The sequence below is a fragment of the Bos indicus genome, chromosome 23 (assembly GCF_029378745.1).
Source record: "Bos indicus isolate NIAB-ARS_2022 breed Sahiwal x Tharparkar chromosome 23, NIAB-ARS_B.indTharparkar_mat_pri_1.0, whole genome shotgun sequence".
In the NCBI taxonomy this organism is placed as follows: Eukaryota; Metazoa; Chordata; class Mammalia; order Artiodactyla; family Bovidae; genus Bos; species Bos indicus.
In genome coordinates this window covers 13,057,155-13,069,234 of record NC_091782.1, presented here as the reverse complement: position 1 = coordinate 13,069,234, position 12,080 = coordinate 13,057,155, and the positions used below count along the sequence as shown (strand labels likewise).

General features: G+C 52.8%; 1 protein-coding gene across 2 annotated transcripts in view; it reads left to right on the top strand.

Annotated features, from left to right (window-relative positions):
• Positions 1–12,080, top strand: part of MDGA1 (MAM domain containing glycosylphosphatidylinositol anchor 1) — a 65,204-nt gene that overhangs the window by 40,398 nt on the left and 12,726 nt on the right. For both annotated transcript variants that reach the window (XM_070777904.1, XM_019986373.2), the window contains exons 4-11: positions 600–796; positions 1,549–1,681; positions 1,888–2,157; positions 4,139–4,468; positions 7,416–7,712; positions 8,744–9,028; positions 10,631–10,782; positions 11,802–11,979. In XM_070777904.1, coding sequence (XP_070634005.1) covers positions 600–796; positions 1,549–1,681; positions 1,888–2,157; positions 4,139–4,468; positions 7,416–7,712; positions 8,744–9,028; positions 10,631–10,782; positions 11,802–11,979 — 1,842 coding nt within the window. The remainder of the gene's footprint in view (positions 1–599; positions 797–1,548; positions 1,682–1,887; positions 2,158–4,138; positions 4,469–7,415; positions 7,713–8,743; positions 9,029–10,630; positions 10,783–11,801; positions 11,980–12,080) is intronic.

Genomic DNA, 12,080 nt, shown 5'->3' with positions numbered 1-12,080 from the left:
TGACCCCAGGAGGCTATCTGCCTGCTTACCACCCACCTCTGTGCCCATTCAGGCTGACCTAGGTACCCAGAAGCTGTGGGGCCAGGCCCAACGATCTATCTGCCACCATCTTAGTACCTACAATCAACCTGCCTATTAAATACACCCCCTGCCCCCCAGATGGGACCTGATAGAGTGGTGAGCAATGAAACCCCAGGCCCTCTCTTTTATCCCCCATCAGCCACCCAGGAGTCTGCCAAGCCTTGGGGCCAAGGGTCATTTCTCAAGTTTTTGCAGCGGGAAGGAGCTGGCAGGCATGGCCTGATTTCCAGTCTCAGCTTATTCCTCTATCCCGTGATAGGAGGTGAAGACAGCCCCCCTGCCCCCACCGCCCCCCAGTGCAGGTCCCTGGGGAGGGATAGCTGAGACACCCACAAGTTCAGTCCCCTGTCTCTGACAGGTTGGTCAAACTTGCAGGGCTGGCAGAGCATGTAGTTCTCTGGAAGCATCCCATGAGGGTGGCTTAACTTTCCCTGAGGGCTGCCACGGGCTCAAGGCAACCCCCCCCCCCAACCTAGGGGTCATGCAGCTCTGACTCCACCGGGACTGTGCCCTTGCAGACCTGGATGAGCCCGTGCTGACGGTGCACCAGACAGTGAGTGATGTCAGAGGCAACTTCTACCAGGAGAAGACGGTGTTCCTGCGCTGTACGGTCAACTCCAACCCACCTGCCCGCTTCATCTGGAAGCGGGGCTCCGACACCCTGTCTCACAGCCAGGACAATGGGGTTGACATCTATGAGCCCCTCTACACCCAGGTCAGAATGGGCGGCAGCTGGCTTGCTCTCCTCATGGCTTACCCCACACTCTTCCTTCTGTACCTCCCAAAGGAGAGGTGCAGGGGGGCTGAGGCCTCACCACCTGGAGTTCCAGGGACTGCCCTGACTCCAACAATTTTCTTCTGACATCAGAAGCAAGCATTCTGATTGGGCTTCAGACAGCCTGGGGTAGACAGAACCAAGACAGAAAGGTCAGGGAGCCGTGATGACAGGAGAGCCCTTTAAGAACATCGCCAATTAGGAAAGCATCCCTGGGGGGCAGACAAGTCATCCCCACCTGTCGCTGGCTGGCAGGGTCTTGGGAACCCATGGCAGGCACAGGAGGGGTTGGGATAAAGATGACTCACTCCCCAAGGGTCTCCTGCCATCCCAGGAGATGGTGATGAAGCCATCCTTCAGGGGAGAGCTTTCAGAGGCAGCTTTCCTAGCTGTCAAGACTCCACATGTGGCCATGGCCTGCAGGGCCAGCCCTGTATTTGTATGGATTGTGAGACAGAGCGGGATTCCCGCCTTACCCTTCCATTTCCTCAAATGGGGAAACCGAGGCTGGGTCCTGGCCATTGTGTACCAGGACACCCTCGGACCCATGCAAGGCCAGGGTATGGGGAGTGTGGCATCCACTCCAGGCTCAGTCGTGAATAGGAATTTGCTTTAGCCTCTGGTGCTTGGTGAGTGTGTGTGAGAGCCCTGGAGACCCAAGCAGGCCCCTCACCCTAGTGGTCGCTGCCCAGGGGGAGACCAAGGTCCTGAAGCTGAAGAACCTACGGCCCCAGGACTATGCCAGCTACAGCTGCCAGGTATCTGTACGCAACGTGTGCGGCATCCCGGACAAGGCTGTCAGCTTCCAGCTCACCAACACCACGGGTACAGACCCCTCCCTGCCCCGCCCCTTGCCCGCCTGTGCTGTGTCCTCAGCCAGGACTCCAGGCACTTGACCACGAGTCTGTGCCCTCTCCCTCCTGCCTGCTTCCTCCTCCCCCCACCCCCCCAAGAGGCCTTCTCTCCTTGCCTCTGCTCCCCCACGTCTAGCTCTGCCTCAGTCCCCTGAGACCCCATTCTTGTCCTCCCAGCACCACCAGCCCTGAAGCTGTCTGTGAACGAAACTCTGGTGGTGAACCCTGGGGAGAATGTGACGGTACAGTGTCTGCTGACTGGTGGTGATCCCCTCCCCCAACTGCAGTGGTCCCATGGGCCAGGCCCGCTGCCCCTGGGTGCCCTGGCCCAGGGTGGCACCCTCAGCATCCCTTCAGTGCAGGCCCGAGACTCTGGCTACTACAACTGCACAGCTACCAACAATGTGGGCAACCCTGCCAAGAAGACTGTCAACCTCCTGGTGCGATGTACGTGGCTTTGGGGGTGGGGGGGCATGGGGGAGGGAACTTGGGAAGCAGACAGGGTTCCTGTTGCTCAGGAACTGGAAGGGGAAAGGGGCCTGTCTTCTTTTCCTTGGTAGGAGGGAGAGGCTGAGGAAGAAGGTTCCAGGCACTTTAGTTTCCCTGTAATTCAGGTGTCTGCCAGCAGATGGCAGGACTAAAATTTGTATAAAGTTTTTTTTTTTTTTAACTTTTTATTGGGGTATAGCCAATTAACAATATGATATATAGAGTTTTATTTACAGCTTACAGTCTACATTTTCAAATATAACCTCAGCAAGCCAAGATGTGGGAAGGGCTGCTGTTGATCACTTTGAATTTTTTTAGATTGGGAAACTGAGGTTGCCTAAGGCTAAATTTGGACATTCTAGTCTCAGAAATTTCCTGACTTCCTGCCTGTACAACTGTTTCTACAAGATTAATAGAATCAAAGTGAAAATAAAACACATTTTCACATGCTTCCTATGTAAATCTTTATTAGCAAAGCATTTCAGTAAGTATGAAGATGATTACTAAATGTAAAAATGATTAAAACTTGGAGCACAATCTAAAGAAGTACAGATACTTTCCTAACTAGATTTCAGCCTCAGTAATGATCATTAGCTGCTTGATAAGATCTTGATTTTACTGCTTTTCTTATAAGGAGAAACCTTTAAATTCTTCTGCTTGTACAGCTTTAGGTTACTGTTTTTAAATTTATTTTTAAAGTTTTTTTTTTTTTAAAGATCCAGGCTTGTTTCCAGCTTTTTAGCATTTGAAAGTAAAATACAGCTTTTGTCAAATTCAATTGAGAATCTTCTGATGAAATGAACACTCTTCTTTGTTCATCTCTCACTGACCAGTCTCTCCCTGATTCTCCTCACAAAAAAGAAGCTGGCACTCTATGACTTTTTACTTAATTCTGATTAAGTAGTGAGAAAGATAATAGTCAAACTGTGGTTATATAATGACTACTTTTCCCTTTGATGGTACTTCTCTCATCAGAAGATTGTTTTTCTCCACCTGATTCCATTTGACCTTTAAAATTAACCTGGCTTGATAAGATTGCGATTTACATCAAATACTTGTGGTCACCTCTTGGGGTGACATACAGCCTGTTTCACTCAGCCCAGTCCTGATTTATGGCTGTTATAGAGTCCTTGCCAATGAGCACCTAATATTAAGCATTCTGTCTCTTGGCATACATAAAACAATATTCAGATTTCTAAAAGAGGCCACACCATTTTCTTTCTAAACTCTGTATTTTTATGTAATTGCAATAAGATGATTGTATTAGTCTTTTTTTTTTTTAATGACACAAACTGTTGCAAAGAACTAAACAGCATAAAAGGGCAAGTTAGAAGTCTCCCCTCAGTCCCCTTCAGTCCCATTCTCTACATATAACCAGTAGTATATTCTAGTGCTTCCTTCCAAAATTTGAATTTTGTATATTCCAGGTTTAAAACAACAATAAATATAAAGCAGCATAGTAGCTAACAACATAGGCTCTGAGTGTGAATTCAGAGCACACTGAAGTGTGTGTAAATAAATTGGCTATTTACTTCTTTGAGCAAGTGGATTAAACTGTCTGAGCCTCAGTTCTCTCCTTTGTAAAGCAGGGACAATAAAATGCCTTCCTCACAGACTGTGGGGTGGGCTAAATGAAGAAACACATTTTAGGTGTTTAGAACAGGGTCTCTCATAGTGTATGGTCAACTGTGGCTGTATTGATTACTAAAACTGACTTTTCTACAGCCAGCTTTTTTTGAACTTTTGGAAACACATCTGAGCAAGCAGAACAATTTCCAAGCAGAAAACGTGATGGTTTCTCCTGGGAATGGGGTTGTAGACCCCGACCTCCAGGAAGGCCAGCTGGAGGCGAGGAGCCGCATCTGGATGGCGATGGTGAGACAGGGAACCCTGGCTTTGGGCCAGCCCCAGCCACCCTTTCCTCTCCTTCCACCCATAGCCATGAAGAATGCCACATTCCAGATCACTCCAGATGTGATCAAAGAGAGCGAGAACATACAGCTGGGCCAGGATCTGAAGCTGTCATGCCACGTGGACGCAGTGCCCCAGGAGAAGGTGACCTACCAGTGGTTCAAGAATGGCAAGCCAGCACGCATGTCCAAGAGGCTGCTGGTGACTCGCAATGACCCCGAGTTGCCTGCCGTCACCAGCAGCCTAGAGCTCATTGACCTGCACTTCAGTGACTACGGCACCTACCTGTGCGTGGCTTCCTTCCCGGGGGCACCTGTGCCCGACCTGAGTGTCGAGGTCAACATCTCCTCTGAGACAGGTGGGCAGCTGGAGGTGGGGCAACAGGGAGGATGGGAAGGGGCTGGAGAGCCCCACAGAGGGGAGGGGGCAGCAGCTTGAGAAAGGGAGGCTGCAGTGAGGAGGACACCATTTGTTCATGCTGCATGCATTTATTAAACATGCATTATATGCCAGGCACTGTGCTAGGCACTGCAGTAAAGTGGTAGGCAAAACAGGTTCTGCCCTCATTGGACTTACTAGCAAATGTGTTTCAGATCATCCCACAAATAAAGATATCACTGCAAACTGTGATGCATAAGAGTCAGGAAAGAGTTTCCTAAGATAGCTTTGATCTAGATCTGAGGGAGGGGCAGGATTTTAGTAGGCACAAGAGAGCAAGAGGGTGGAAGAAAAAGGCAGGCCAAGGAATCAGCATGTGCAAAGACACTGAGGCAGGAAAGTCCATGAACCATTTGGAGCCCTGAAAGAAGGAGAGTGTGGCTGGGAGAATGGAGTCAGATGAGAGTGGAGAGGTTGGCAGGGGCCAGATTTTGCAGAGAATTTGGGTCTTTATACCAATAATAAAAAAAATAATAATGAAATAATAGCCAACATTTAGTGAGTGTTCACTGTATGTTCTGATGATTTTGTATTTATCTCATTCACGTTCAAGATTTACTATGTGGGGTAGATGGTTCATCTTCAGGTTTTAGAGATGAAGAAACTTAGGCTCAGAGAGTTTAACACATCAACTGGAGGAGTGTTGGTGGTGGAGCTGGGATTCAAACCCAGGCAGCCTGACTTCAGATCTTGCTCTCAGCCACCCCTGAAAGGTTTACACTTGGAAAAAGAGTTTGGAGGGACTGACTCTGGACAAAGTCTCTGGAATCTCATCTCCAGCCCCCACTACCTTGCATTGAGTTGCTGGCTGACTTTGGCTAAACCTCTTTGACTCTCTGGGCCTCAGTCTCTCCTCTATGAGACACTGGACCAGGTGGCCTTGGAGGCCCTTCCCATCCTGATACTTGAACAGGGAGGAGCCAGAGGCTGGAGGCGTCAGGAAAGGCTTCCAGAAGGAGACAGACCTGAGCTGGGCTTAGGGAGTGAACTAGGCTCCACGGATTCCACAAATCCATTTCTTAAATCCTGAGCCATGTCCTGGGTGAGGAGCTGGGGAACCGAGCCATGAACCACAGCCTCATTCTCAGAGCTCACTGCCTAGCCAGAGAGATAGACCTGTTGTGGAGGGGTCAGGCAAGGTGCAGGAAAAGGAAGAACAAACCTTAGAGAAGACTCAGGAGCTAAACGTGGGGTCTGCATTGCATCCTGGGGACATGAGATGAGGACCAGGCTGCCTGGGGTCGTCAGGGGAGACAACTTCTTAGAGGAGCCAAGTTCCATGTGAGCATTTGCTAGGTGTAGGCAACAAGCCCAGGAGAGGAGGGACAGGGAGCCCCCAAGGTATAGGAGACTTGCTGTATCCAGGAAGTATGTTCCTTACAAGTGGATCCCACAGCTGGGACTCAGGATGGGAAAGGGAAGATGAAGCTGAGGGTTGACAGAGGTAAGGGCCTTGTTTCAGAGCCAAGGGGTTTGAGTTTTAACCTGAGGGCAGTATGGCCTCAAAAAGGGGGGACAGCCCTTTAGCTTGTGGGACATAACAGGGTTGAGAGCTGGGATGTTTTAGAAACAGGGAAATCAATGAGGGTACAGGGCCATTTCCTTCGTTTGGCTATAAGCTTGATGCCTAGGGCATGGAAGCTTTTAAAGAACGTATGGAAATGGAGTAGAATTGGAAAAATAAATTAATTGGCTCCAAAATGCAAAAAGAAAACTACAGAATTAAAGTCAATAGATGTATAAATGCTTACAGAGCATAAATTATGCCAACTAGATAACTGGACCTCAACTTGCCTTGTAGAGTTATTTACAATTTATATTTAATGAAGACATTTTAACTTTTTTGATGTGATATGAGATGGGACCCATGGAAGTCTTTTTTTTTTAAATTGGAGTATAATTGCTTTACAATGTTGTGTTAGTTTCTCCTGCACAGCAAAGTGAATACACAGTATATACACAGCTATATGTATACAAATATCCTCTCTCGGGAAGTCTTTAAAGACTCTTCATTTGGGCAACGTGTTGAGTTGGATTAGGTTTGGCTGTGAATGACAGAAAAAGCCTAAATAATAGTGGCTTTAAATGAGCTATATATGTATTTCTTCTTCTTCTTGTAAAAGTGAGCAGTCCAGGCTGGAATAGTAGTTCTGCTCCATCAAGTCCTCAGAGCCCCAGGCTCCATCTCATCTTGCTATTCTGTTCTCCTTAGCATGTGCCACTTTGTCCACAATGGCAGTGCCAGCTGCAGCCATTAGTCTGCATTCCAGCCTGCAGGAAGGAGGAAGAGAGGCACAGCCTCTCCTCACCACCTTGGCCAGAATTTAGTCACATGACCACAGCCAGCCATATGGCAGGCTGGGAAGTAGTCTTCATTCCGGCTGTGTGTCCTGCAAAAGCCCAGATAGTCTATCACTTTGGAAGGAAGGGTGAGGATGCTAGGGGACCGACTACGAATCTGTGATAACACTCCAGAAAGAGAAGATGGAAGCTTTCACTAGAGCAGGGCGGATGGGCTGGAGAGGGGATTAAGGGAGAAGCTATTCAGCAGAACTATTTAAAAAGTGGAACCCCTCCACCCCCCAAATAAATGAATAAAAAATGGAATCCCCCAAACTTAGTAATGTTGGGGTTAGGGGATAAAAGGAATCGGCCTGGACGACTTCAGTACTCTTTCTAGGTTGGGAGACCTTGAGAGGTAGAGGCCCAGGAAGTGGAGAGGGTTTGGGGGAGGGGAGTTCTACTTTGGAGAAACTGCAGGATCTGTGGGAGCTCTGGGATGGGAAAGGGAGGTTCGAACGCGGCGGGAGGGAAGGGGGTGGGGTCGGGGGAAGCTCTAACCTGGCTATCTCTCCCCTGCTCCGCAGTGCCACCCACGATCAGCGTGCCCAAGGGCAGGGCCGTGGTGACTGTGCGCGAGGGCTCGCCAGCTGAGCTGCAGTGCGAAGTGCGGGGCAAGCCTCGGCCGCCTGTGCTGTGGTCCCGCGTGGACAAGGAGGCCGCGTTGCTGCCATCGGGGCTGCCCCTGGAGGAAACCCCAGACGGGAAGCTGCGGCTGGAGCGCGTGAGCCGCGACATGAGTGGGACCTACCGCTGCCAGACCGCTCGCTATAATGGCTTCAACGTGCGCCAGCGCGAGGCCCAGGTGCAGCTGAACGTCCAGTGTGAGTCCCACCGCCCCACCCAGACTACCGCCGAGCTGTCCCTCCCGGTCTCCTTCACCCCTTCACCCCCACCCTCCGTGTCCGACCAAACCCCTCCACTTAACTGCTGGTACCCCAACCCCTCCTTGACTCCCGCGCTGTAGGACATGGAGGCCCATGACCCTTGCGGCACTTGTACCCCATCTTCATTCCCGGGGACACAGTGAGCAAAGAACTGATTTTGACAAGTGGAAATGAGAGTTTGAAGGAAGAAGGACCTTCAAGGGAACACACTGCCTCAGTGTGATGATGAGTTAACCTGTGCTGTGTGCTTAGTCGCTCAGTCTTGTCCGACTCTTTGCGACCCCATGGACTGTAGCCCGCCAGGCTCCTCTGTCCATAGGGATTCTCCAAGAAGGAATACTGGAGTGGGTTGCCACACCCTCCTCCAGGGGATCTTCCCAACCCAGGGATAGAACCCAGGTCTCCTGTATTGAAGGCGGATTCTTATTCTCCGAGCCACCAGGGAAGCCCGAGAGTTAACCTGCCATGTGTCAAGCACTGTTCTGAGTATCTTAATGCACTAACTCATCTAGTCTTTCACAGCTCTGTGTATAGATTCTATTATTCACCCATTTTTACAAATAGGGAAACTGGGTCACACAGACATTAAGAAACTTTCCTAAGATCTCACAGCTATTTAGAGGCAGAGCTGGGCTTTGAACCTAAGCCATCTTGCTCCGGGGATCATGCTCTAAACCCTGACGTTGTGTTGCTTTTCATCACACGGGGTGAGGGGACCCTTTGAGGCACGAATAGAGGCCCCGTCTGGGAAGCTCGGCTGGAAGTTAAGGCGGGGAGGAGAAGGCATCTGCAGGTCGGGAGGTGTGGCTGTTGAGTACGCCGTGTGTGTCTGCCCTGAGACCCTTCCAGGCTGGGGGGGTTGGGGAGGGGCGCGGGCGTAGGGGTGAATGCGTCGCCTCCCCGTGGGGCAGCTCTTCAGATCCTACCCGGTGGGGAGAGGCCCCGCTGACCGCCGCCCCCGCCCCCAGTCCCGCCGGAGGTGGAGCCCGGCTCCCAGGACGTGCGCCAGGCGCTGGGCCGGCCGGTGCTCCTGCGCTGCTCGCTGCTTCGAGGCAGCCCCCAGCGCATCGCCTCGGCTGTGTGGCGCTTCAAGGGGCAGCTGCTGCCTCCGCCGCCCGCCGTCCCCGTCGCCGCCGAAGCCCCCGACCACTCCGAGCTACGCCTCGACGCCGTCACCCGCGAGAGCAGTGGCAGCTACGAGTGCAGCGTCTCCAACGATGTGGGCTCGGCCGCCTGCCTCTTCCAGGTCTCCGGTGAGCGTCCCAGCAGCCCCGCCCACCCGGGCCCAGACCCCGCCCACTCGGGCCCAGACCCCGCCCACTTCCATCCCCGCCCACTCCCGGCCTGGAGCTCCGCCCCTTCCGCTCACGTGCACCCGGTGTGTGCACCGGGTTTAGGCCCCCTGCCTTGTCAGGGCCCGGCCATGCCAGGTGTAGCAGGCCTCTTGGATCTAACCCGGACCTCTTCTCGCAGCCCTCCCCACTCCGCACGTCCACTCTAGCCTTCCCGTTTCAAGGCCCATTCAGACCTGGCCTCTGACAGCCCCACTCCTGTTAAAGCCTTCACCAGGCCTAGGCTTTGCGCCTCCAGAGCCCTTGGGTACTAGCCCTTGCCGGTTCTCACCACGCTCACGCCCAGCCTGTATGAGGCATAGGCTTCGCCCCTTCCAGCTCTCTGCTTACACTTGTTCGGGTAGTACGCAGCGCGATCTTTCCAGCTGGGTCATCAATTAGGTTTAGACTCACCCGCTCAAGCCCTGGGTACTGCCCCATCTCAGCCATCACTCTTCAAGCCCCTCTTCCTTTGTCCTTGGCCCCCGAAGCTGCATATAGGGAATCTGTTCCTGACTGCAGGCCTGGTGTGAGGGGCCTGAGCCGTAGCTTGGGGGGATGGGAGAAGACGCCCCCGCTCGACAGCTTCTCTGGAACATGGAGGGTGGCGCTAGGCCAGCCAGCACACAGTTCCTGAACTGTCACTCTAGAGGTTCCGGCCTCTTGGCGCCCAAAAATCCCTTTCAGTCCCATGTCTTCAAGTCATTCGAGAGGGCACTTTGAGGCTGCAGCTGGGCAGAAAGGGCTGGAGGTCATGGTGAGAGCAGAGGGTAAAGGAAAGGAGCTGATGGGATTGCCGAATCACCCCATCTCCACCTCCTATGGGGAAAGCCAGCTCCCTGTCAGAAGTAGCGCCCCGAAGAGAGCCCAGATGTTCCTGTCCCCCATTTTACAGCACCCTGGCTCTCCCCACAGCCCCTGACTGGCCTGGTATCCCTTTAGCTCTTTTCTGGATCTCCTCACCCAACAGTGGGGGCTGGGACCACAGGTCACTGGCCACCTCCCCAGTCCTTCCCCACCCCACCCAGCCCTGCCAGCCAGAGGCCCCTGTGACATTTCCCACCTCCCCCCCTCTCTCCTGTTCTCCCACACTTTCCTTGTCTCCCCACCTCTTGGTCTCTATCTCTCTTCCCTTCCTTCTGCCTCAAAATCCTTGACCTTTCTTGGTGTCTTCTCCCCACTGCTCTTCCCCTGTGTCTTCTCTAACATCTCTTCTCTGTGTCTCTCCATATTTCTCTTTTCTGGCCTTTCCTTGGTCTTTCCACTCCATCCTCACCAACGCCACCTCTTGGATTCCCAATCTCCCTTTCCTCCTTCTTCCACCTTCCCTCCCACCCCATTCTCCCCAATCTCCTCTTCTCCCACCGCCTCCTCTCCTCACAATATTCCTTGTTTTTGTCTCCCTCCATCCTGCTCTCTGTTCTGCCCATCCTCTTCTGTCTCCCTCTCCTATACCTCCTCTCTCTGTGTCTCTCCCCACCACCCACCCTTCATGGCCCCGTGCCCCACTCCCCACCCTCTCAGCCAAAGCCTACAGCCCGGAGTTTTACTTCGACACCCCCAACCCCACCCGCAGCCACAAGCTGTCCAAGAACTACTCCTACGTGCTGCAGTGGACCCAGAGGGAGCCTGACGCTGTTGACCCCGTGCTCAACTACAGACTCAGTGTCCGCCAGGTGGGCCGAGGGGGACAGGGGCCCAGGTGCAGGCTGGCCCTGGGAGTGCTTGTCAAGCCAGGGGAAGGGGTTGAAGACACATTGACCCTCTTATAGAAGGCTCTTCTGAGCCAGAGCCACAGTATTCTGGACACAGCAGCAGGAGCTGGGAGGCTCTAGGGACTTATCCCCGCTGAACCAGTGCTCTGTGCATGGCCCTGGGAATTAGGCAGGAGTCTGCTGGGTTCATGTGGGGGAAGGGAGCAGAGCCATTTCTGCTCACAAAACACAGAGTCTCCTCTTACATCAGAAGCTTAAAGCAGGAGCTTAAGTCTCACCCACAGGATGTCTAGGATGCAGGGCCAGAGCCACCCTGCTGGTCTCGTGTCCAGTCTCGTTCCATGCGGTTCCACCCAGCTAAGGGGTAGTTGGGTGGAGGGTAAGAGTGTGACCCCGGGGCAGACTGCCTAAGCTAAACATCAGTTCTGTATTAATTTGGGCAGGCTACATCTGTTTGGCCTCAGTTTCTTCATTTGTAAAATGGGGGTAGCTATAATATTCCACCTGATAGGGCGGTTATCTTGAGGATTAAACAAGTTAATAATCACATCGCATTTGGAGCAGTGCCTAGCATACATTAATTGTTCAATACTTGTTCATGTGTGTGTGCTCAGTCGTGTCTGACTCTTGCGACCCCATGTACTGTAGTGCACCAGGCTCCTCTGTCCATGGGATTCTCCAGGCAAGAATACTAGAGTGGGTTGCCATTTCTTCCTCCCAACCCAGGGATTGAATATCTCTTATATCTCATGCACTGGCAGGTGAATTCTTTACCATTGCCCCAAGATAGCCTGGGAGGAGGGGCATGGAAGGGGTGACTGCTCTGTCTTACAGATGAGGAAACTGAGGGCCCGGCTTCCTAGTTAGACCTTTGCTCTTTCTGCTCCTCAATGCTGCCCCCACAGTCACACCAGGGTCTGGGCAGGTGCTCAGGTGGAGGGCATGGCCTGTTGGGCATCTGGGACTCCCTGTATCTACAGTTGAATCAGCACAACGCCCTGGTGAAGGCCATCCCGGTGCGGCGTGTGGAGAAGGGGCAGCTGCTGGAGTACATCCTGACCGACCTCCGAGTGCCCCACAGCTACGAGGTCCGCCTCACGCCCTACACCACTTTTGGGGCTGGAGATATGGCCTCCCGCATCATCCACTACACGGAGCGTAGGTGGTGGTGGCAGCGGTGGTGGTGGGATAGGTGGGCCCATCTCATGCTCAGGGGACCCCTCATATTTCCCGCATGGTTCCTGAGCTTGGGGTTCCCC